Source organism: Papaver somniferum, chromosome 1, assembly GCF_003573695.1.
Source record: "Papaver somniferum cultivar HN1 chromosome 1, ASM357369v1, whole genome shotgun sequence".
NCBI lineage: Eukaryota > Viridiplantae > Streptophyta > Magnoliopsida > Ranunculales > Papaveraceae > Papaver > Papaver somniferum.
The window spans coordinates 84,639,341-84,664,885 of record NC_039358.1 but is presented as its reverse complement, the minus strand read 5'-3'; the positions used below and the strand labels follow the sequence as shown (position 1 = coordinate 84,664,885).

The following is a 25,545-nucleotide window of genomic DNA, read 5'->3' as shown; positions in this document are numbered from 1 at the left end:
TTTTAGTTTAGAAACAAATTTTAAATTTTAGAGATTCAATTTTTTAGTTTGATTCAAATTTTAGTTCCACATACAAACTTTAATTTTATGACCATGTTATTTTTAGGGTTCACACCGTTAGATTTGCATATGTTGACTGGAATAAAAAGTGAGGGTGAAATAGTACAATTTAACAAATTAAAGCTGATATCAGAAGGAAGATGGAAACAACTACTTCCCTTGTACTTAAATGATACTGAAGGAAATCCAGAATCCAGAAAATTACACTCATATGGATTAAGAGTGTCTGGGTTGAAGGCTTTTTTGAACCGTTGTGCTAGCAAGGAGATACACAGAGTTGAAGATTATCCCGAGCTTGAACGTATTTTTGTATAATGGATGTTAGGCCAAGTTTTTTTCCCCCAATGCTAGCTCAGTGGTATTAATTGTTTTTCTGGACTCTTTAGAAGATTTAACTAAAGCGCCAAATTATGATTGGGGTTCTGCAATTTTAGCTGAGTTATGCATAAGCTTTGGTGAATGCTCATGTAAGAACTTAGATAGCTTGAATGGATTTTGGATCGTATTGGAGGTAAAGAACCACAATCCCTTTCTATTATTAGATTTATTATCGAGTTAATTGTCAAAGTAGGGGTGAATGTACTAACACATCAATGTTATTTTTCAGTATTGGTGGTATACTTACTTTAAGGTTGGCGAACCTGATCTTCACGAAACACGATTAATTTTTCCAATCGTGTACAAGTACAAAACTGAAAGTTGGATTAATCAAATTAATGATGGTCAAAATATAGTTGTTGTTCAGAGGATGCAACAACTGTGCAGAACTAGTATCAAAATTATGCCAATGCCGTATACATAAAATGGCGAGTTCCACGAACAAATGGCACAAGCCATGCTACAGTTAATCCTTAAGAGACTTGTGTTTTACAATCCAATTCGGGGTCAAGGTATTTGGTACTACGGATAAAGACGTCTGTTTCAGCTACAAGGAAGAAAGGTAAAAGCAATCAACCCGTTTCCAACTTCAATAATTTCACATGATGATTGGATAAAGTTGATAAATAATGGACAACCTTGGGAAGAAGCTGAAGATTTGATCCAAATCCCAGGTGATGACTTTGATTACTATAGCTGGTTTCAAAAGGTATGCAAGCTAAATATTGTTGTTTATCCACAAAACTTAGGTAGTGTTGACTTTCCAGAAATTGACAATTTGCCACTTACAGATCTTCCATCCCAACCTCCACCACTGACGGGTGAAGCATATATATATCCTAGCAGTCAAATGGGGTCGTCAAATATGCTTCCAATATTCTTGGGAAGTCCAGACTTTATCACCAAGTGGAGATATTGTTACAATTCCACTTACTAGTGAGGGTCTGCAACAGAGCTATCCATATTATAGTGTGGTGGCATAACAAGAAGAGTATCAAAACCAGTTGAACAATTTTTCGCTTTTTATCAATCAATTCCAGAATTTTCACTTGAGACAGATGTAGATACAGAGGGAGAATATAAGTTATGAATTTACTGAGACTCCGTTAGGGTCAAGTTATCAAATGCCCGGTGATAGCAGTGTAAGAAGTGGAAGTCGTGGAAGTCGTCATGACACTCCAACTATGGTGGAAGAGACTCAGCTACCAAAAGTAGCATGAACAACACCAGCAGCAAACGTGGAGACGGATTTCCAGTCTCCTATTGGTTTCATGCCCCAAGGTCCTGTAATTACTCCTGGTGGTGGTGATGTAAATATGGATGCATTTAGGCAATCCGTAATGTATACCCCAAATTCAGCATTTCACCGATTCCAAGCACCTCCAATTCAACCATCTCTGGTACCATATCAAGGTTATGAATCACCTGATGCTACTCAACCACCATCTCAGACTCTAAATAATGAGTTTTCACAGGATCAAACAAGCTTAGGGAAATATATATTTGGTAATCGTTAGTTTGATAGATAAATGTTAGTTTGATATAAATGTTAATTATTAATATGATTCGTGTTTGTTTAAATCGTTAATGTAATTGCACTTTTGTTTGATAAATAATAATCTTCATTTAAAGTTTATTTAAGTTAAAATTGAGAACTTAAAATTGATACATTAGATTAAATTTGGGCAACATTTTTAAGATTTCATAACAACTTGCATATCAAAACTGCTTTCTGTTGTCACGGAGCCACTTTGCACGACATCTTTGATCAATCTCCAACAGGGTTTCACCACTTCTCATGTTTCGAGCCTCTTACCTTATCATACCAATATACTTCTTAACATTCTTAGAAATTATGGAGAACCGAGCACTCAACACCATCGAATCACGATTGTTGAGGTTCGTTGTTTCTTCTTCAAATTTCAGTAAAACGCGTCCTCAAAACGGAATCGCCTGCAGATGCATTCATCTTCTAACGTGCTAAAATTGCGTTGTTGTGCACCTCTCCAACTATTTTCTCTTCTTATTTCATTTTGCACACTAGCTCGAAGTTCAACTCTTTGATTTTCGGCCGCATGTTGCTCTTCTATGAATTGAGCCATAGACATGTTTTGAGCCATTGAAAAATCTAAGAAAATAGAAGAAGGTGTGAATTAGAATGGAAGAGGAATTTGGTAGGTTTGATAAATACAATTGATCAGTGATATGTACCCATGACTCATTTGGCCTAAATCATATCAGAAAATCAATAGATGAGTTGACTCTAGGTTTAATAATGCAGCAACAATGGGAAATGAAGTTGTTCAAACAGCGATAGGTTCCTACTCAACACCAGCAAAATCAGGTTAACCAGAAATGGAAATTATCTTGAAACGTGTGCAAATGCACACTCAATGATACTTAAACAAAAAAGGTCTTTGGCATACCTAGCTAGACTCTTAGCAAAAAACTCATGGCAGTGAAAACATGAATAAGAAGTGACTGAATACAGACATACTATTATAGCTAAGTTAAAGAAACACAATAAAAATGCGGAAATGCTTTGTTGACCATGGAATCCACCGGGAGAAATCTCGTGGCACTAATAAGGATGGGTCCCACCATCATCCTATGGGGCCCACCCCTATTAGTGCCGCGGGATTTCTCCCGGTGGATTTCACGGTCATTGTAGCACTACTCATAAAAATGACAATAACTCATAACCACCAACCTACCATATATTGGATTTGACTTCATTAACTATTTTCTTCAAGCTTACTCACACTCTTAAAATATATATGGGGAAGATTTATGACCGTTGGATCAGATTCTACGTAGCGGTGTAGATTAGACCGACCGATCATATAAAAACCGCTAACGGTGTAAACAAAACCGAACGCTCGATCGCTCGGTAGAAACTTGACCTGGCTTGGCTAAGTGACAAATTTGCCAGCTCCACAATGAGTGCAAAAATGGCAAACTTGAGAGTTTGCCAAGCCATAGTGATTTCCCATTGCAAGATTACGGTAAATTTTGTTAACAAAGCTGTTAACAAAGCAAACGTGCTTGCTCCGACGACAACCGAAAACACAGAAATTTTTTGAGCTTGCTGCAGTAAACTCCTTCAATGGCAATATGTCATCATGTCCAAGTTCGACTGTTTTCTCCTAATTCACCCCTTCAATTCCGTGTCACACCTCAAAAATTTAATTTTCAGAAAGCTCTAGTACCAACAACTCTTTACACTCAACGTCTCATCTGTAAAGCATCATCAGAAATGAAGAAGACGGAAAAAGAACAAACTTTGGAATTTAGCAGCACCAATTCGTTAACAATGTGTATATTAGGTATGGGTTTCGTTGGACAGTTTGTTGGGGAACAATTAAAGAAAGATAACTGCTGGTATGCTATCTCATTAATAGTTTTTTGAATGCTTTTTCAAAGTTCTGCCCTAATTGGCCAAAATTGACTTGGAATTAGGATAGATATACAAGTAATTTTCATCATGGATTTGGGTCTGTAATAGGCAGGTGTATGGGACTTGTACGGATTCAAGTAAGAAGAAGGAGCTTGAGACGTTGGGATTTGATGTTGAGATCTTCAAAACTGGTGAAACTGAGTAAGTTTTTTCATTCCAATTAGTTTTGCATTTGCAAATGTTGATTAGCCTTATTATGTCTTTCTGCTGCACATTTTATTTACGATTTAGATTCATTGTGAAATGTTCTATTAGAAGGCTAGTTGAATCAGCACATAGACAAACCCAAACATTCAAAATATTAATTCCTCAGACTAACCTTAATCAGTGTGATTCAAATGAAGTAACATGAAAGGCGCAGGCGCAAACCTATTATGTTTCTTATATCTTACAGTTTGTTTGAAGGTTAGCTAAGTCAAGTCTGTTTGCTAACTTGTAAGATGGAGTTAACAATCATACTGATATAGTTGCGTTTTGGTTGATATAGTCTTCTGGTTGTTTCTGTTTGGCTTCCTCCTCAACTTAAGATACTTCGTTTCTTTTTCAGTTTCTGGAGCCTAAATAGTTTGCAACAGGCTACTCATCTTCTTGTTTCAGTACCTCCTATTGTTGGTATTGGTGACCCGGTAAGCTTAGGAAATTCTTTTAGGGTAATGTGCACTATCTGTTGCTATTACACCCCTATACTAATCTCCTATCTCATTACTCATGCTATCTCTTTTATGTCTGCGCATTTTTTGCACAGGTGCTTTATCATTATGGTAACCTTCTGAAGAGTAGGTTAAGTGGTGGAAAACTTCAATGGATATGTTACTTATCATCGACAAGTAAACTCTTCTTAAATAACTTGTTTAGGTTACATTAAGAATTCTATTGAGGCCACCGTCTTAAGAATGTTTGTTTATGTTGAGCTTGTGAAAATGTCATCTTAATGTGAATTCCAGGTGTTTACGGAGATTGTGGTGGAGCATGGGTTGATGAGGAGTAAGCATTGTATCTAAACCAAGTGCGCTTTTGGCATGTTTATTAAAGTCGTAGAAGCTCAGATCAATGTCACTGAAACAAAAATCGAAATGCTTCTAATGGCAGTTATCCTGCGAACCCTACAAGCGACTACGCTAAAGCAAGATTGGCTGCAGAGGAAGGGTGGCTGAGCATTGAGGATTATCTGGGAGTGTCAGTTCAAGTATTACGACTTGGAGGGATTTATGGACCTGGAAGAAGGTGTGTGCCACAATTTCCTACCCTCTCATAAATTTCTGCTAAATTTCTGACTTTTTGCTGATTCTCTTGCAGTGCCGTGGACACTATAATCAAACAGGGGTCACTGACACAATCTCAGAGGTTGAGGGAAGGAAAGCATTACACGTCCAGAGTCCATGTTGCAGACATTTATCAAGCAATTAAAGCCAGTATTGTGATTCCATCAACCAGGTAGATGTCGTTGTAAAAATGGATTCAGTTTTTCGTGTGTTTCATCATCTTGTCTAAAATATTTTTGTTATGAGATGTAAGCCATTACTTTTCACTTTTTTCGAGTAGTCTTTTTTTCTTATTTGCTTTTCTTTATCAATTTTCATTCTCTTATATGATATTCTTGTTCTTACCAATGTAAAAATTGAAGATGGGTTCTTGTACTAGCTCAGTATATATATATAAGCAAGATTATCTAAATCCACGCAGAATGTTGAATCGCCGATAATTGTTGGTTTTTGCAGGAGAATATACAATGTTGTCGACGATCTCCCAGCTCTTCGGGCTGAAGTATTCGCTTTTGCAAGGGATTTGGTAGAGAAAAGGTGGCCTGGGAAGTTTGAGCTTCCCCCTTCTAACTATATTTCTAGTTATAACACCTCGAGGATATCAAAAGCGACAATTGGCAGGGGCAAGAAAAGGGTCTTAAATGATCGTATCAAGAAAGAATTAGAAGTGAAACTTCTCCATCCGTCATACAAGTCTGGACTGGAAGAAATTATCAACGTAATGGATTGCCCATCTTAGTGGCAGTAGGGTTAGGCAATTCAGGCTGCTTTTGTTAAACCTTTTTATGAACTTATAGTACTCCCTCCGTTCTTTTTTAATAGGCCAGTTTTGTTTTTAACGAAATTTAAGGAAATTAAAAGAACTAATCATTGAAAGTGGTCCTCATGACACTTGTCAATAAAATAAGTGAAGTAAAATGGTCCCCATGACACTTGTTAGCAAAAGAAGTAAAGTGAAGTGGTCCACATGACACTTGTCATCAAAAGAAGTTAAGAGAAAAGTGGTCCCAAAAAATTAAAATAACATTTGACTTTCCCAATTAGGAAACTGACCTATCTTTTTGAAACTTTTATTTATAGAAACTGGCCTATTAAAAAAAAACGGAGGGAGTATTTTGTAAGCAGAGCTAGAAACAAACCCAAATTTATTAAGCTTTGCTGAGCCAGTTGACAACCCTGTACATCTATTTAAACTAGAACAATTACCTTCAAATCATACGTCCTCAGTAATTTTTTTGCTGCGAGGTACCTTGATCCCTCTGCTGAACGCTTTTTGAAAGATGAAAGAGGATCCTTGTCTGCTTAGAATGAAAGCCAGGCAACCAAGATAGTGTGCTGCAACAGGAGGGACCATGACGATCGCTCGAGTATATCGTACATTCTGCATTATGGTTCTGTAGGAACGAATGCTTAAAAGTCCACAAAATCATTTTTTTTTTGCAAATTTATGCTCGAGCTAAAATAATCAAATTCTCATTTTGGTTACTCATATATGTATCTGGTTCTGGACCTTCTGGTCATCCGTTAAGACTCCGCAACAAAAATTGTAGCACGTTCAGGTCTAAGCATATGGGAACCCCTTAACAAACAAGGTCTCCTAATAACAGTGTACCAAAAACAGAGCCCCAAATGGTTCTAGCCAGGGTCCACGAAATTGTTCACTTCAAGGGTCCGCAATTGGCAATTGAGAAGCAAGAACTTGTAAATGGCGCCAATGAAATAATTTTCTCTGAAATAAAACCCTAAAACCCTTGTTCTCCCTCAAATAGCGCTAACTGAAGATGATGGAACTTCTCGTCCCTCAGCATGCATATACATCAAACCCTTAAAGTTCCTTGCAACCAAATTTACCAGAGACTAATTTCTTCTTCTCGTCTCTTCGTAAGTAATCCTTGTTCTTGAGTTTCTACACTTATTCGATTCATATGTTTGAGCTTAATTTGAAGGTCCCTGTGTTGTTCGTTGCATTTTGAGTAATTAGGCAGTTTTTTTTAATTTAATTTGTTTGTTAAGTAAAGAGTAAATGTAACTAGAAAGACTTGGGGATAAATGGAATGCATATCAAATTCAAAATGGGAATATGAGAATTTCTTAGCATTAGGGTTTGTAATAGCTCTTATCATTACTACCTGACTGAGGTAGTTGGGGGGACTGTAGTTCCAACAGCAAAGGTGACAAACCGATCAAAAAAAAAAAACAACAGCAAAGGTGACAAGCATATGAGAGTTAGGTTCAATGGATTCATGTCTAAATTAATACAAATGAAAAAGTTCAGTAGTAAGATTCAGGTCTAAACCTCAATAAAGAGGAGAGAGGATGGCGTAGAAGATGTGCTATGGAATGGAATTCGAGAAAATATTTGTGGACTGAATCAAATTATGTTCACAGGTCTAAACATTATGATTGTATATATTAGTATGAATCCATTGCTAAGCACCTAACTAACAATAAATTTCCTTTGGCACTGATGAAACTTGAAACTGAACTGAGTTAGATGTGATGTATACTTGTTGCTCCTGAACTTGTCATGGCAAAAGCTGATATTATTGTTATAATAGTTAGTTGGTTCATCAATGTGATGTATTTAGGATGCAAATTAGCGTGTGGTGGAACTGGCCTTCCACATTAAGAACTAACAATAGATTAGCACATGAGTGTTTGCATTTCGTGCTTCGCTAACATTTTTTCGTTTAATGATGATTATAGTTGTGACTAGCTTTTGAGACTGATTGTATTCTAACTATGGTTTCTAGCTGAGAATAGCTCAACTGGGTCTGCTGCTGCTGCTGCTGAAGCTTCTGAACTTCAAGATCAGCCAACTGCGGGTAAGAAAAGAAAATCTACTAGCACCGCATCTGAAGCATGGTCACACTCCACACAACAGCTGCAGCTAGTTATAACTATGATGCTTGTAGGAAAGCTTTAATGGAAAGGGTTACTGAATGTGGGATGCCTTTTGAAATGGTTGAAGGAGAAGAGTTTAAGGCAGTTTCCAAAGTCCTTGATCCTGGATTTGAGGTCCCATCTTGTATGACTATTTATCGTGATGTTTTGTCTCTGTATTTGTCTGAGAAGCAAAAATTGAAAGATTATTTTACAGCAAATCGTCAGAGAGTGTGTCTCACAATTGATTCATGGACATCCATCCAAAAGCTTAATTATATGTGCATAACTGCTCACTATACTGATCAAAATTGGAAGTTGCACAAGAAAATCTTAAATTTCTGCCAGATTGGGAGTCATGAAGGTGTAAACATTGGTAAAACTCTAGAGAAATGTCTGTTAGAGTGGGGAATTGATAAGGTGTTCACGGTGACTCTTGATAATACTAGAGCTAACGATATTGCTCTTAAATATCTGATGGATAGTATGAACAGTTGGATCACTGCAGTAATGAAAGCTGAATTCATACAAGTAAGATGCGCTGCTCATGCACTCAGACTTCTTGTAAAGGATGGTGTAAAAGTGTATCATCAGTGTATTACCAGAATCAGGGCAGTGGTGAGGTATGTATTAGTTCTCCTTCTAGATTGAGAAAATTTAAGCAATGTGTCGAGAAAGAAAAGATTGCTTGCAAAAAGGGTTTAGTTTTAGATGATAAAACTAAATGGAATTCTACGCTATTGATGTTAGAGGCAGCTGAAAAGTTTGAAAAAGCTTTTGCAAGGTTAGAAAGGGAAGATACTGAGTTCTATACAAAGTTTTGTTCTAGTACTTCTACTTCTACTGTTGATAGAGAAGCTTCCGCCCTTGACATTGAAGAAGCTTCTTGTTCTGATTCCGAAGCCGATGAAGAAGCTTCAGCTCTTGGCAAAAAAACTTCTAGTTCTGGTAAAGGCAGGTCTCCTTTAAGAGCTCCAGATGCTGAAGATTGGAGTTGTGCCAGAAATTTTGTGGAGTTCCTAGATGTAGTTCTTGATGCTATTGTTAAGTTTTCTGCACCTACGTATGTTACATCAGATTCCTTCTTGTCGAATCTTTGTGATATTCATGAATTGAGAATGGAGGTAAACGATAAAGACCCATCTTTAAACAAGGCTACTATAATGTTTAATAAGTATTATAAAGTATTGAGGAAAATATGCAGACATGCATCCTTTCTTGTTTATTGCTGTACTGCTTGATCCGAGAGAAAAAGAAGTCGGATTAAAATTTTATCTTGGTGAATTGTGTGAAAAGGATGAGGATTTGGTAGTAAAGTTAATGTGCAAGGTGAAAAGTGATCTTGAGAAACTCTATGAAGAGTATAAGTTACTCTATTCAGGTCCAGAAATTGTTGGTTGCGACACAAGACGTCAGGCTTATAGGAAACGGAGGAGAAAAATTAAAGAGGAAAGGTTTAATGTTGAGTACAAATCAGAGGTAGACAGGTATTTGGAAGAACCATGTGAGAGAACTCGTGCCAACTCTCAATTTGATTTATTGGGCTGGTGGAAGACCCATTCTCCCTGGTATAGTATTTTGTCCTGCATTGCAAGGGATATACTGGCTATACCTATGTCTTCTATTGCACCTGAATCAGCTTTAATTACTGGAAAGCGCGTTCTTGATCCGTTTCGAAGTTCTTTATCTCCAAGGACAGTTGAGGCCTTGATTTGCACGCAAAACTGGTTACATTCAACAACATATCTTGATCTTTCTAGCTTAGTGGATGATGTTGATGATATTGAAACAGGTAAGATATCTTTTTCATTCATGTTTATAATTGTTAATTACTTGTTCTCTTTTTATCTGATTGTTCACGTTTACTTGTAGATATTCTAGGTCCGGTAATTAATCTTACCTACGAGGATGAGAAGAGTTATAAGGGGGATTTGCAAGAGAGGATAAACTGAGACGAGAGATTGCACCTTTGGTTTTCTTCTTCTAGTGGTGTTAGAGTATGTGTTTGTTACATTGATATTGTAGAATTTATTGTTTGTATTAGATTTCAATGTGTGTTTTCAAAGTATCAACAAAGTATCAGCTTTGTTGTATCTACTTGACACATTTATAAATAAACAACAGGTTTACAACCACTGTGCAGTTGTTTATACATTGTATTTACGGAGTCTATATTATCGGACCATCTCGGTCCACAAAGAGTTGCATATGTCCAGTCTGGAACCTCAATTATAAGCTTACCAGAAGAAAAACAATTCACCTAAATGTTTCACTGAATCAAAACTCTTGAAGTGGGTGGTATGATTTCGGCTCTACACCCACTCAAATGATTCGCTCGACACAAGGAATCCCTTTCTTCCACGGATGTACGTGTGTATTCCAGACTCAACAACAAAAGATATGCAAGGATAGTGGCGCGAAATCTTTTCTTGTAATACAAAAATGAAAATAAACTCTTGGAGTGGGCACGGTGACTATGCATTTATACCTGCTCCAGTGACAAACCATATAAAGAGCACACCAATATAGACATTCAACTGCATTATTACACCAACTGAACTGTGAGGCATTCAACTCGATCCCCATTGAAAAGACAAAGGCTAAAGATAGAGCTGAAGACGATGACGCTGAATAGCAATCCTCAGTTGATTATGCTACTATGTGCTTCTGTTATGGTATCCTTTGCGGTGATCTCTTCCTCTGCAACATCAACAGAAGCTTACCCATCTGATACCTACAAAGCTTGGAGTAGTAATGGTGAGGCTGAAATCACTATGGAGCTAGTCCCACCAAGAAGGGAAGTTCATGGAGGAGGAAGAATTATTGATATCAGTCACACTTTTAGAAGTACTATGCCTAAGTGGGGATCATCTGAAGGATTAGGCCAGTTCTTGACTATACATGACGGTGACAGTATGAAAAATGGTTCAATTGCTAACTTTTCTGAGATGAAGTTGCCTATACATACTGGAACCCATGTTGATGCGCCTGGTCATGTTTTTGATCATTATTTTGATGCTGGTTTCGATGTTGATACACTTGATCTTGAAGTTCTCAATGGTATACATCTCTCACTCACTCCCTAGTTTGGTGATACCATTTCCTTTTGAAGTATTTGTTTGATTACCGTTCATAAAATGTTTTTCTTGCTAAAATCTTTAAGAATGAATTTATTTTCTTATTGGAATTAGATCCGCTAAAAAAAGCAAAATGCAAATTGGTAAAGTGAAGATATGATTTACAGAAAAGATATTTTGACTTTTGCACCATGAACAGATGCATAGAAACTAGTATGCGGCTTAGAAAAGAGTTTTTCTAATTAACTTTTGCCCAAAGGGTAAATTCTTATTTTTGGCTAGTTTCGCCTAGTTCTTCTGCATTAGTATGTCTGATGAACTTGATGGTGCTAATGTTTTTCTTTTATATTTGGTTCTAACAGGTCCGGCATTGTTAGTGGATGTTCCAAGAAACAAGAACATAACTTGTAATTTCTACTAAAATCGTCTTCGTTATATTCAAATATTGAACTTCGATTACAGCGATATGCTAGAATAAGCATTGTTCATTTAAACTGTCAATGTAAATCTGAATAACTTTAAAAGTTGTGTGCATCAGTTGTCATTGCCATGGATAACAGTTTATCCACTCTTACAGGTGAAGTTATGAAATCCTTAAACATTCCTAAAGGAGTTAGTCGTGTTCTTTTCAGAACATTAAACACTGACAGGTACTGCATACTTTTGACATTACCTTTTTCTTGTTCCTTGTATAAATATTTTTCTTGAACAGGCTTGGCCGTTCCAGTATTTATATGCTATGTTGTAAAAGGTGTTGGGAGAGGCGAGGCGCCAAGCCCATCGCCTCGCCTAGGCGCCCAGAAAAAAGAAAGAAAAAAAACACAAATTGGTCATGTCGCCTCGCCTTGGCGCCTTTTTTTTGCTAGGCGCTCACCTTTTACAACATAGTTTATATGGCATTGTTCCCTCAGAGTGTGTCCTCTTGATCACATACCGTACTAAAATCGGTAAGATTGTTATAATCGAGTGTGCATGTCAATAAAAATCAATTTGGTTTTTCTAACTCAGGAAGCTCATGTGGAAAAGCGAGTTCGATACAAGTTATGTTGGATTTATGAGGGATGGTGCAAAATGGCTAGTAGAAAACACTGACATCAAGCTAGTTGGTAAGCTATTTCGTATCCACGATCTTTTATTTCACAATCAAATTATACAAATATGTTGCTATATTCCCTTGCACCTACCACTGTACCAGTGCACACACTCCGTTAGTTACCATGCGCCATTTTTCATTCGCATGTTCTACTCGGAAAACAATTTTTCGTGCTGACAGTTCAATAAAATTGTTGTGAAATCTAGGAGTCGATTACTTATCTGTCGCTGCGTATGACGATCTGATTCCTTCTCATCTTGTTTTCCTGGAAGGCAGGGTAAGAAAACCTCTATGTTTCAGGTCATGTTGGCATTATATCGATTTCCCTGTTATGGAGTGTCTGCTTAATTATAATAAAACCTATGCTTCTTAATAAGTTAATTTCATTCTGTATCCGGTGTTAATTTTGTTGAACATGCTTAATAGTGGCCTCTCAAATACTTTCAGGAGGTCATTCTAGTGGAAGGTCTAAAATTGGATGACGTTAAGGCAGGAATGTATAATGTCCACTGCTTGCCGCTAAGGTTATTTGGTGCCGAGGGATCACCAATACGATGCATTCTCATCAAATGATCATCTATGATGTTTGTGTACAAGTTTCTTGAAATCAATAATTTCGTTTTCATGGTTGTGCACCTCCACAGTTGTAACTGGTTGTGATACAGTAGTTTGAATCAGTACCTAGCAGCGCACCTCTGCGCTGTAACAATGTCAATTGTAATACTAAATAATTTGAAAATAAGCTACTTGTCCAAGGACAAGCCTACGCCAATACGCCATAATGTATGAATGATGAATCTGCATTGATTTAGAGTTCCACTTCCACACTGCAAAATCTGTCGCGTAACCTAATATTGTTAAATGACACCAAATCTGCTGGATATGACCTTCAATCTATCTAGTGGCCGAAGTTTGCTTAAATACCAAATATGCCCAACCAACAAGATTTTTGGCCCAATAAAGATTTGGGTGACTAGACTTTCTCATCAACTGAAATTGGATTAGATAAACATAAATCATATTCTTGATTATGATAACTATGAATTGCAGTTTGGTACGATAACTACAAATCCCAGCTAAATATATTTATTTATAAATAGAGGTTGGATTCCAACCCTAGGCTACATATTTTCTTCCTCTCTTTTTTCTCTTCTGCTAATCTCGTGGAAGCTCTTTCTTTTTTCCCCAATATTTTTTGTCGTCGAACAAGGGAGAAAATCTAAAGAAAAAATAATATTCATGAAGTCCATTTTTTTTTAGGTTCTCTCCCCTTAGTCGGCGTAGAAGCGATATTCAACTTTTTTATTAACTTAGAAGTTAGGCTAAGGTTTTATTGCTGTCTTTTTTGTTTCGTGATTGTCATAGCAGTTAGCAAAACAGACCCAACTTGATCAAAAATCATTGCTTTGTGTCTAAAGAGATAAGTACTTTTATCTTAGCTCGCCGGTTCGCAGATGTTTGTCGACTTGATACTAATTCCAATATTTCCACTCAGGCATTTTATGAATCACTAGTGTTTTAACATACATATGGTTTCCTCTTCACTACTTCCAGGATGCTGAGGGATCACCTATACGGACCCTAGCAGCCCACCCTTTTCTGTTGTAACAAAATCAAATGAAATATGCCATGCTAAATAATAGCAAATAGCTACTTGTTCATGGGCAAGTTGGCAAACCTATGACAATACTTTACTCAGCTGCTTTATTTTAGAGCTAAAATTTACAATGTGACCCGAAATATATGGATGTCATATGGCATTGAAAATCTCTAAAACACATAATAGGGTTTCCATTTTAATCCTAGTGGAGAGATTAATCCATTACAATAAGAAGAGCAAAAACAAAGATAAAGAAAAAGAGAAAGAAAGAAAGCAAAAATAGGGATATTTAGACTGTGGATCATGACGTTATGACCAGAATTGCGTTTAGGTTTCAGAAAGTTCAAAATTGAAGTTTGGGTAAAGTCAATTGACCGTCTTAACAATTACAACAATGATTTAAGTTTTCATCTAGTGGATTGCCCGTGCCATAATGGCACGGGGCGGAAGGGGTGTTGGTGCTATGTCCAATGCCCATGCCATCAGTGGTGGTGGAGGCGAGGCATCTCATAGCAAACAGTTATTCCATTGTATATTGTCTTTATGTATATTGCATCACTGGAGCTACCAAATTTCATAGTACACAGTTAATAACAAAGAACTAATATAACTTGAAGTTGAGTTTATTTTTAAAAAGATTAGTATTATTTAATCGAACATCTCTTTCTTGTTGTTTTTTCTTCTCAACTTCCATCTGAAGCCGAGCTTGTATTCTAGGACTATGACGACACTCCATTCTGTATTAGAAGCGTACTTGTAATACATCTAACTGCTAAATGAAAAAGAGGTTATATCAAATCCCTAGTTTGTAACAGTAAACAAAAAATAGTCATAGCTCGATCTTACTTGCCAGTTTCACAGATCTTGAGAGTTTACTGTAACATTAATGCTGATCAGTAGTATAGCATGACCAAGACTGTACTCAATTGAATGTCAGTGGCATACAAACATTTATTGAGATTTTAATATACAGATTTTGCGCCAAGCTTAGAACACAGGCCATTTGTGAATCAATAATATCTAAGCCATCATGTGACCATTGAACATTGAACACCTCTATTTCGGTGCATAATATGAATATATTCATTAACCAATATATTATTTTAAGCTCAAGCGCAATCATGTGCAAGCATACATAACCCAGAACATACACAATCAACATCTAAAGTTATTACATGCCAGAATTCTCTGAAAAGCCATAGAGTGGCAAGGTATTAGGTCAAATAGTTACAAATAAGTATGCAGACAATATGCTCAAACTAAATCATCATGTCAGATATGGTTAATCAGGAACATGTATGCACAAAATATACAACCAAACATATGACCAGCATCTGACATTAGTATGTCCAACTATCCGAAGTGTGTGAAAAGTGTCAGAGATTTTTTTGTCATGTATATCCAGTCAGAATTGTGAATTATGTGCAATTGGATAAAATATAAACACCCAGAATTGAACATTATCCTGTGCAAGTACCAAGTGAAGTGCCTGGACAAAAATTAGTTTGTAACAGTAAACAAAAAATGGTCATGGATTGCACATCTTACCTGCGACGATTCGTCGATCTTGATAATAATTTGTACATCTTACTTGAAAGTTTAATGTAAAATTAATGTTGATCAGTATTATAAGAGGGTGGATATATGTAATTATCGATTTACATCTTTGATCAATACTATAAGAGAGACCAGCTTTGTCTCAATTCTGTTAGGCATTTCTACAAACATTTTAATGTAAACCTAATTCCAATATGTAATAATAAGATTACCCAAATCCTGAAATTCTTGGATGCATACCCAATCTCATAAAACTAACAATTAAGCTTTAATCATACATGCAGAGAGTCAAACGTACCTGGACCGCGTCATAAAATCTGATGAAGAAATCAAAAATTGTTTCAAATAGAAATCGAAAATTGTTTGATGTCGAGATCGTTTCTCTGCAAACTACTCATCGTTTCTCCTTCGTAACAATAAAAATTGGGTTTGAAATCGAAATTATGTTTGTTTGTTTTTAAAATCCAATTTCATTGGGAGAGATGCAACACTTAATTTCGATTTCAAATCCAAATTGAATTGAAAGAATGACAGTGGTGGTGATAGTGTTGTACGGTAGTGGGGGTGCTAATGGCGATGAAGATGAAGGAAGAAGAGATTTGATGGTGAAGAAGAAACTGAAAAGATGGAGGAGAGAATTGTTGCTGTGAAAGAAAGGGATCGAATACTGAAGAACACTGAAGAAGTGATGTTATGTTTCGAATTCGCCCCTGGCTTTGTTTAAATCTACAACAAAAATTAAAAGAGAAACAAAAACACGGAGGGGCAATCGCGTCATTTGGTGACGTGTATAGTCTGCTTTGCCCCTTGTGTTGTTAGAAATTACGGGATTTTAAGGAAGAAAGTGGAAAGACGGAAGGGCAAGTTAGTATTTTCCAAATGCGTCCGTCCGGACCAAAATCAGGGTCGTACCAAACAATTCATTTTGCTTCATATTATAGATTCAGTTAAGGAGATTTTTTTTGCTTCCTTTGGAACGAGATAACGAGAGATTTGGTTCATCATTCATTCCAGATCATTTAAAAAAGACTGTAGTTCGAAATCAAACAAAAACGAACATAAATATGACTAAATTGAATCAAACATTTGAAATTAGTAAGGTACATAACTCTAAATACCATCAGTGACGACATAAAGAGAGAAAACCAGTGGCCAAAGAAGACGATGATGAATCCAAAGTTGATTTCGATCCAACACCATCTTCACCAGTAAATAAAACACCTATATAACCTTAATTTCAGTTCTGACAACAACGAATTGCAAAAAAAAGTTATTCGATTTTTTTTAAAGTCGATTGAATATAAATACAAAGCGGATTCCGAGTTCGGAAGGGCCTTGTGCAAATTTAATCATAAGGTAAAAAATTCCGATAATTTGGTAACAATAGATAAATTAGTTTATTATTGTTATTATTATTTTTTTATCTTTTTTGTTGACTACCAAGAACAAAAATATGATGAGAAAAATTTAGAAAGTACAGTAGAAGAATATACTATTATCGTGACTCGATTTCATCTTCAAGAAAAATTTACAATAATATATTAAACTACAAGCTTATGATCAATTTTACAATAATATAATGTTTATAAAATAAATGCAGTACTTCACAGTCCAGCTCACTCGGGCTAGAGGTTGACTGCAAAATATAATAGACTGGAGGTTACCTATTCGAACATGTTAAAGCATTGCTTGGTTGAACCCCCAAACGTTGGTATGTCAAGTTTGGTTGTCATATTTCAGCTCCAAAACTCGAAGCTGCTTGATTAGATTGCTAAAATCAACTTTAGGTCAGACTAGGAGCATTAGAAATGATGAAACAAGTTCGTGTTACTCTGAAGAACCTGAAGACGTATCGCATCAACGAACATATCATCCTTTTGTTCGAGGTTAGTAATACAGAGTTGACTTGTTTCCACTTATATCTACATTTTTTTTTCAAGTCGTTTATATTGAGAACATAACATGCAAAGTTAATGATCAAAGTGACAAGGAAGTATATACTAGGTTTTTCATAAAACTTTGGTATACTGGATTACGCAGTATAACGTTTATCTTTTGAACTTCGGAAATGCAACATCACAAGATTTGGTAATTAGTTACTAGTTTAGTGTGTTGAACTTTGAGTTGATTTCATGCCTAGAAAATTGTGTTTAATTACATGAGTTTAAGGAAGTAGACTTCCGAAACTTGTTTCATTGTTGAAAGGAACCAAAATATCCACACTAGGACCGGTCCCAGGGATCAACAGCAGGACCGATCCCTACCTGGGGATCGCTTACAGACCGACCCCTAATAGCAATTGTATTTCCGGTTCCTGTATACACTTTAGGGTTTACATGGATTTCGGAATATGAGTTGCTATTGAGAAAAGTTCACAAATATAGACATTACATATTTGAACATGTGAGAAAATTTTATCTATTTATTGTTCAATTATTTTCCTTGATACTCAAGGTGAGATCCCAAACCGAAATATTCCAAAATATCTTTTGATATTTGGAATTTATATGTCTTTAATTTTCCAGTAACTAAAGCATATCTCTAGATTATATATTAGTAAAGTATACTTGTACGCTAGTGCTGATGGTGGATTTTTGACGAAGGTTAGATTCGTAAAATCACATCAGGAATTATGTATCTCTGATTGCATCACAAGCATAAGATATTTTATGTCTTCACGTTCCACAAGAGAAGTGAATTGCAGTTCGTTAACCGCATAAAAAAAATACGTGACACCAATGTTAGAGCCTCTGAGGCAAGAGCTTTCAATATTCCATGTATTTTTATCATTTATGCTAGCAGTTCAATATTCCTTTTAATGTTCGGAATTCATTTGAAAAATGTCTCTGGTGCTGCAAGAACTCATTCCAGAATATATTCAAAACAAATATGATGTTGTAATCTCATCATATCTGAATCAATTAAATGCTCCTAGACAGGTTGTCTGCTAGTATAAAATATTTAATTAAATGAATTTAGTGTTGTATTCTTCGGATGAATTCCTAGAAAAATATACTAATTTACCCTGATATTCATCTACTTCAATCCATGGCTTTTCTCAGCTGAATTCTATGGATTAATAATGAATGAATTTCCCACCTTACGGACAAAATGGTCACCACTGAATAAGTCTCGAGTAAAAGGCATGGGTGTATTTAGTAACTGAAAAAGCAGGGGAATAACAACCACACCCAATAATTCATTCGGAAATCTGTATGGACTAAACTCCAACTTAATTCCGAGAGCACCAACTTAAAAGCGAGACTCAATCAAGAATTAAATCAAAGAGCTTATATCTATTTCTTAATGCAATCAACAAATCAAACAGATAGAAATCTGCGAGCCTGATTGATATGAGAAATAACTTGGACGGTACCAAAGACCAATGCCCAAGTGTAAATCAAGTTTTATCCAACAAACAAGGTCGGATTTATCAACTGATTGAACTACGCACAACCTGTGATATTTCAATTATCTAAAAATATAATGCGGAAAAGAAATAACACAAACACTAGAAATTTTGTTAACGAAGAAACTGCAAATGCAGAAAAACCACGGGACCTAGTACAGTCGTGTTCCTTTCGCCTCTAGAACCACGCTGGATTCTGCGCATTTGATTTCCTTAGCTGATCTCACCCACAACTAAGAGTTGCTACGAGTCTACGACCCAAAGTCTAAGACTTATAAACAAATATGTCTCCCACAGATATGTCTATTCTTTATTCGGTTTTTGTTCTGTATTTTGATAAAATAAAGGTGAACATGAACCAACTAATAATACGGTCTTATACTCCTGAAGAGCAGCCTAGAAATATTAGTCACCTCACAATAACCCAACTGATTAATATGAAAAGTTATTGCGGAATCACAAGAGTCTGAGACGAAGAACTGTTGTGATTTCTTTTCATATCTTACCTATCAGAGATAAATCTCGAGTAAATCTTAGAGAAGATAAAACTCATTACGATAGAACAAGTAATATCAGAATACACAACTACAGAGAAAATAGTTGGATCTAGCTTCACAAATCCCAATGAAGTCTTCAAGTCATTAACTTATAATGGTTTTAGGAAAAACTTAGGTTAAAGGAGAATCGACTCCAGTACACAACTAGGAACACACAGAAGTGTGGGGTTTAGATTTTCCCATTGCTAGAGTTCTCACTTATATAGTCTTTCAAATCAGGGTCGCTTTCAATCAAAGCTAAGATAGCTTAGTAAAAAAGCATTCAATATTCATCGTTAGATGAAATCCTGATTTAAGATTCAAGCTAAGTCTGCTTAAAAATAAAGCAATCAATCTCCACCGTTATATGGTCTTAGCTTGTTACACACAAATGAAATATATCTTTATTTGGATATGAATTACTGTACATAAATGTGTATATTGAGTTGGCTCAGCCATATGCACTTTTGTTTTAGTTGTATTCATCTAACACTTCTAGATCAAATATGAAGATCAATGAATCATGAAATATAATCAAATGAATCTAATTGTGCTTCAAATAGAGTTGTTTAATTGTTCACTATCTCATAGAAATATATATGAACAAGTTGAATCGAAATAGGTTTGATTTGTAATCGTTTACTTATACAAGAATCAATTCATGAACATTAAACCGTGGTTTGCAAGATTGTGTTCCTTAATTCATAAATGTTTTAGTTCATCAGTACGAGAATCATACATGACCGATTCTAGAACTTTACCACTTAGTTCGCCAACCAGGTACGCGAACAGCAGCTCCGAACCTTGGCCTAGTCAAGCGTTCGCAAACCCGGTTCGCGAACAACTGTCCCGGACCCAACTCTGGTAAACCCGTTCGCATACTAGGTACGCAAACAAGAGTTCCATACCTTCTCAGGTAAATCTATTCACATACTAGGTACGCAAACAAGAGTTCCAGACCTGAATCTTCACAATACAGTTTGCATATTAGGTATCTGGGTAATTGTTCTAAACTCTCATTTCAAACATTGAAACATCCTTAGAAGACGACAATGGTTGTCTCGCACAAACCATTAGCTTCAAACAATTTTCAAGTGATTGAATGATCAATACGAAACTTCCCAAGCTAACATCAAATGACTGTCTCACACAAATCATATAGGATGTTCAAGGTAATTTTCACATGATCATCTTTTGACATTGTATTTAGTTTCCAATAAATAAATTATTTCCAACTAAACTCATCAAGAATATGATGAACATGGCTAAAGCAAAAAGCTTCCAACAAATATTTCGATAAAAAGATTAGCGAGATAAACTCGGCTCGAAACATCAAATGTGTATAATGTAAAGGTCTATATAGCTATACGACTTAGTATCATTAGAAGATAGAATTGAATAGACTTCCAAATAGATAAGTTTTAGACTCCATATACCTTTTGTTGATGAAGTACCTCCAAGCTCCTTAGTAAATCTTTGTCTTCAATTGGTGAACGCCGTGAAGTCTAAAGCTCAACTACACATTCTATCCTAATCCGAGACATAACTATAAGTAGACTAGAAATCAAGTATATAGTTTTGATCAACTAAACTTGACAATCAATCTTGAAATAACAACGCTTGCGAGTTCGAACGAGCAGTGCTCTAACAATCTCCCACTTTGTCAATTTTAGTGACAAAACTATCAATACATATGGATTACAAAATAAATAAACTCTGTAGCTTCTCATCCATGCTTAATTTTCTTGACTCTTCAACATTCCTTGAATTCTTCGCTACTCCAAGTACTTCAGCAATTTCGAACGTATTCAACTCAACATCATTGTTATTAAAGATCCGTAGCCATAACAATAAGAAAACAGATGTTCTCAATCATTGTTATACAATGTCATAGTGTATTGCTAGAAGAGCAAAACACAGCTGGCTCAGAGTGATCTAATAAAATATGGAAAGCAAGAGAAAAAGAGGAAGTAAAATAAGTTTCTCGGGAAGATATAAGGAAGGAAGATGTATATATAGATCACCAAGTGCATTTAATAATAACAACAAAATATCTCGACTGGCACGTGTCAGTACTCAAACCTATTAAGAAACAACATAGTATACTCACGAGACTTGGAAGGGGAAGAACTCTGATCCTCAGCACTGCCTTTAAGGCCACTCGCTCGCTGCACCTAGCATGTCAGAAGGAGTATGAAGAGGATGATTAGGATCATGAATCGTCTTTACAATTAGAGGACGAGTGGAGTGCAGAATCATACGAGGAAAAAGCACTTCAGGACCATCTTGACTGACTGAACGGCCTAATTGGCGTTCCACACGCTCAATGAATGTACTTGCGGACGATGACCCCACTTTTGGAGCCTCCTGATCGCTGTCGTATGCGTCAAAAATAAATTACACTTTCTCACTACTCAAAATATATAACATAGTAAGGGTAAGAAAGGATTGTTCCCACAGAGAGGTCTAGGTTGTCAAGTTGTTTCGGTTTCCTATATAAACAAGGGGGATTTCTGATTTTTATGTAAAGGAAAATAAACTAAAAGCAAATAATGAAATAAACGAGCAAATCAATAAGATGAAGATATTGGTCAAGGATTAGTTTTCATTCACAAACATGAATTTGTAACAATAACTAGAATTGATATTTAATCTCAACTTTTATCAAAAGTCCTAGGATACCTTGATGGCAAGAATATCCCGCTAATTTCCTTTTGTCATCAACAAACACATTAAAAGATGCGAAAGTGAATTCTTCCTAGAAAGCAACCTAAAGTGTAAAAGCACAATTAAGTTTAACTCCCTAAGAGCACTAAGTTCTATGAAATAAGACTAATCAATGCAAACGAACGTGTAAAAGCACTAACCCGATTTAACAAAGGTCAAGATTCACATATGGTTACTAGGATATATCACTACAAGCAATAACCATATTTGTGCTACTTGTATTCAAGATGCATCACTTTTACGTATGAAACACCCTAAACTAGCATTAGATGTGAATACGAGTTCAATCAATTGGCCACTCAACTAAACAAATATTCAAATCATACATGGCGATAAATATAGTGAATCAAGATCGATAATTATGAGACAAAACTAATTTATTAATAAAAGAAACATGCTTTGTGAAATCAAATTAATCCATAACCAATGATAAAATTAACTACTCATGTTAATGGGATTCATAACAAGAATAAAGAGAAGAAGTTTCATGTTTCTAAACCCTAGAACAAAAATAGAAGAAGAGATATCCCTCCTGGAGATGTGTGATATAAGTCAAAAATTTTCTCTTTATAGCTTCCGTTCACCTGATTTAGGTCACACCCACCTGCCAAAAAATCCACAACTGAAACAGCCCATGAGTGAAGCCCATTGCAAACAGGTCCATGTCCAGTGAGTCAGCTCGGGTCACTGAGTCAACTCGCCTCAGTAGAAAATCTGGCAGAGTTTCCTTTCTTTTCAGGCAATTTCCAGGCCAATTTCTTCTCCCCTGCAAACCTAACATTCATCTAACATTCATTCACCAGATACCATTCGACAACATCATCTCGCAGCAACAACAGTTCAACTCATTTCTTAAGAAGCAGCAACACCCTTCTAGTTTACCACAGCTCAATAACTCATTACCAGCAGCAGCATTAACCAACCACCAGTGTCTCAACCAACCTCAATTTCCATTTCGTTCGCCGACTCTCACTGCCCGTATCTTAACGTCAACAGCAGCATCAAGCCATTCCATGTCAGGAGCTTAACACTCACCTGCAACACCACCACTTAGCATATCAACACTGCCACGGACTCGAGCCATTTCAGTTGAGTTCCGACCCTGAATCCACAGTACCCAATTATCCACACACACAGCAGCACTACAGCCAATGCACCTACAATGCCCCTGCACCAGTTCTGATAGCAGCTACTCATTCTGAACCTGACTGCAAACATTAACGTCACCTTCTCGGATTCATACCTCGCAGCTCTTCCAATTCCATTTGAGCTCAAACTAAACCCACACATCTTCAGACTACCACTTGCTCAAGTCACTGAATTGCAATACCTGCACTTGAACTTAGACCAATACCAGCTATTCATTCATTCACAGAAAATCCATTCTCTGTCTCAGTTTCGTGTTCAAACTGCAAGTAACGCCAACAGCTCCTGCACTTCATCTCCCAAACATCCATCATCTTCGGTTGCAGCTGCAGAACCAATTTCAGTCCACCAGAATCTGAGCTGCAACTGCAACTCACTCTTGAACTCAACCAGTGCCATCAATCCCAAGCAACATCAACCGCATCAATATGTAGCATCATGTCTTCACAGCATAAGCAAACCATTGATTTCTCTTTCAAGCCAACACTTCCTGCATCCGGCTCAGTCTTCCATTTCGAGCTCCTCCACATCTCAGTGACAACACAACAAGTTCATCCTTAACGAGATAATCTCGTTTCCATGGAAACTCAGCTTGGCTCAGTTCAACCACTTGTAGTCACAAACAAGACCACCTGCAACAACATTTATCATTTATAGCCTCAGCAGCTCAGGCATGTCCTGCACTTCTCTTCAAATTCACCGCAGCACCAACAACATCTGACTACCTTCTACAGCCTTGTAATCTCCATGGCATCATCAACTTCTGCTCAAATTCATCACAGAACCAAAACCCTTTTCATCTCTATCAAAACTCATTATTTCCTCTCTGCACCAGAACCAATCTTCTCTTCCCTGTTTACAGAATCATCACAAACCCCATCATCTGCGCCTCTATACCACTGTAACTTCCTTGCTCAGCTCATTAATACCAGAACCTCACTGTAATCCAGCTGCATGGGCTCATACTGCAATTTCCATATCTCAGCAGCTTCAACTCATCCCAACTAAGCACACACCACCTTCAATTCCATTGCCACTCCCACTGCAAGACAGATATTCTTCATCTCTGCCTCAACAACATCACATAGCAAATCCCGTTTGGAGCTTCTCCTGTAATGAACATGTCAGGCCAAATCAGCTACAACTAGCACCGTAAATAGCAGCCACACACAGATTCTGCATCTTGTTCAACACACAATCGACCCAATTTGCTACCAAATTCTCAATTCAGAAACCCAAATTCACCATCTCAACCACTCATTATTTCAGTTCAACTTGCCTGACTTCTCAAAACCCCAATTCGTCTCAGACCCATCTTCTATTCCTTAACAAACTCTCAAATAGTCATCAATCTCTTCACAAACCAACAGCAAACACAAACCCTAGATTTTCTGTTCTTCCTCTCTGAAATCGAGTTCAACCTCATCATAGCACCAGTTCTTATTCTTCTCACCCTTGAAAAACAACCACAAGAACCCATCACCTAATTCTTCTTGATCATCTCTCAATTTTCAGTTAAGTGGAATCGCTCGACAACAGCAATGGAGCCGCCATTGGTTTCAGGGAGAGGAGATGAAATAAAAGCTAATCTCTCAGACTTTTCACTTTTGGGTTATGTGTAGGAAAAGGAATTTATTATTGGCACCCCTCTTGATGATTAAGGGCTAACAAGCTCATACATGGCTTGTCGGTTTCAGAGAACCGACAGCCTAATTCCTTGTTCAATTGTGATTCTAGGAGACTGCCAGTTTAATTTCCTGCATAACTCCTCTTGCTCCAAATAATGCCTGTGAATTGATCTTTTTGCTCTTTTCACTCCAAACGGCTAATTTCTTCTTCTTTTGCTCCATATGACTCCAAAGTACCTAATAAACTCAAAACCAAACATAAGATACATATTTTACAACAAACTCGCAAAGAAAGCATAAACAATAGATATAAAACTAGGTGTTTTACTACACCTATCAAATTTCCCACACTTAGACTTTGCTAGTCCTCGAGCAAATCAAACAAAATAATTCTAAAACATACATACATACAACTCCGTGTCGTCGAGGCTACGGTCACACTTAGCACGTATAACAAGCCTTTAAACCCCTAGGTGTCCCTAGTGGACGAGTTATAGTCTCGTGAGGGATTACTAGAGATATACCCACAAAACCTACTTTTCCAACTTATTAGTTCTCCAAAATGATAGCATCCAACGCGCTAAGAAGACATAGAAATTCTGCACACTAGTAATAAGAAGTTAGACACATAAATGAACACAATCTCATCCTTAAAAGTTGAGAGAGAAATAACCATCCCTTCTCGAAAGAAATTCGGGTTCGGAGTGATCAAAAGTCTCGACTCTGCCTCCC

The 25,545-nt window shown here is 36.7% G+C and overlaps 3 protein-coding genes and 1 long non-coding RNA gene across 5 annotated transcripts; 3 read left to right on the top strand and 1 right to left on the bottom strand.

Moving 5' to 3' along the window:
• The first annotated feature begins 3,475 nt into the window (after positions 1 to 3,475).
• LOC113330838 (protein YeeZ-like) lies at positions 3,476 to 6,009 on the top strand. The gene is made up of 8 exons (XM_026577645.1): positions 3,476 to 3,819; positions 3,944 to 4,036; positions 4,443 to 4,521; positions 4,641 to 4,722; positions 4,840 to 4,879; positions 4,985 to 5,119; positions 5,192 to 5,329; positions 5,614 to 6,009. The coding sequence occupies exons 1-8, from the start codon at positions 3,545 to 3,547 to the stop codon at positions 5,894 to 5,896; spliced, it is 1,125 nt and encodes a 374-aa protein (XP_026433430.1). The 5' UTR covers positions 3,476 to 3,544; the 3' UTR covers positions 5,897 to 6,009.
• An 864-nt stretch (positions 6,010 to 6,873) lies between these two features.
• LOC113346806 lies at positions 6,874 to 9,281 on the top strand. The gene is made up of 2 exons (XM_026590327.1): positions 6,874 to 7,038; positions 7,911 to 9,281. Exon 2 carries the CDS (start codon positions 8,577 to 8,579, stop codon positions 9,279 to 9,281), a length of 705 nt encoding a protein of 234 aa, XP_026446112.1. The 5' UTR covers positions 6,874 to 7,038; positions 7,911 to 8,576.
• Positions 9,282 to 10,543: 1,262 nt separating this feature from the next.
• LOC113330824 (cyclase-like protein 2) lies at positions 10,544 to 12,984 on the top strand. Its single transcript, XM_026577634.1, has 6 exons — positions 10,544 to 11,100; positions 11,480 to 11,524; positions 11,695 to 11,767; positions 12,126 to 12,223; positions 12,417 to 12,487; positions 12,658 to 12,984. Exons 1-6 carry the CDS (start codon positions 10,662 to 10,664, stop codon positions 12,781 to 12,783), a joined length of 852 nt encoding a protein of 283 aa, XP_026433419.1. The 5' UTR covers positions 10,544 to 10,661; the 3' UTR covers positions 12,784 to 12,984.
• Positions 12,985 to 21,096: 8,112 nt separating this feature from the next.
• LOC113292958 lies at positions 21,097 to 24,757 on the bottom strand. 2 transcript variants are annotated; one of them, XR_003331978.1, is made up of 4 exons: positions 22,644 to 24,757; positions 21,574 to 21,686; positions 21,423 to 21,486; positions 21,097 to 21,247 (listed from the first exon to the last, which is right to left on the bottom strand). It is a non-coding gene; the product is annotated as an uncharacterized LOC113292958 (long non-coding RNA). The 2 variants fall into 2 exon arrangements; XR_003331976.1 differs by having other exon boundaries at positions 21,097 to 21,486.
• Between the last annotated feature and the right edge of the window lie 788 nt (positions 24,758 to 25,545).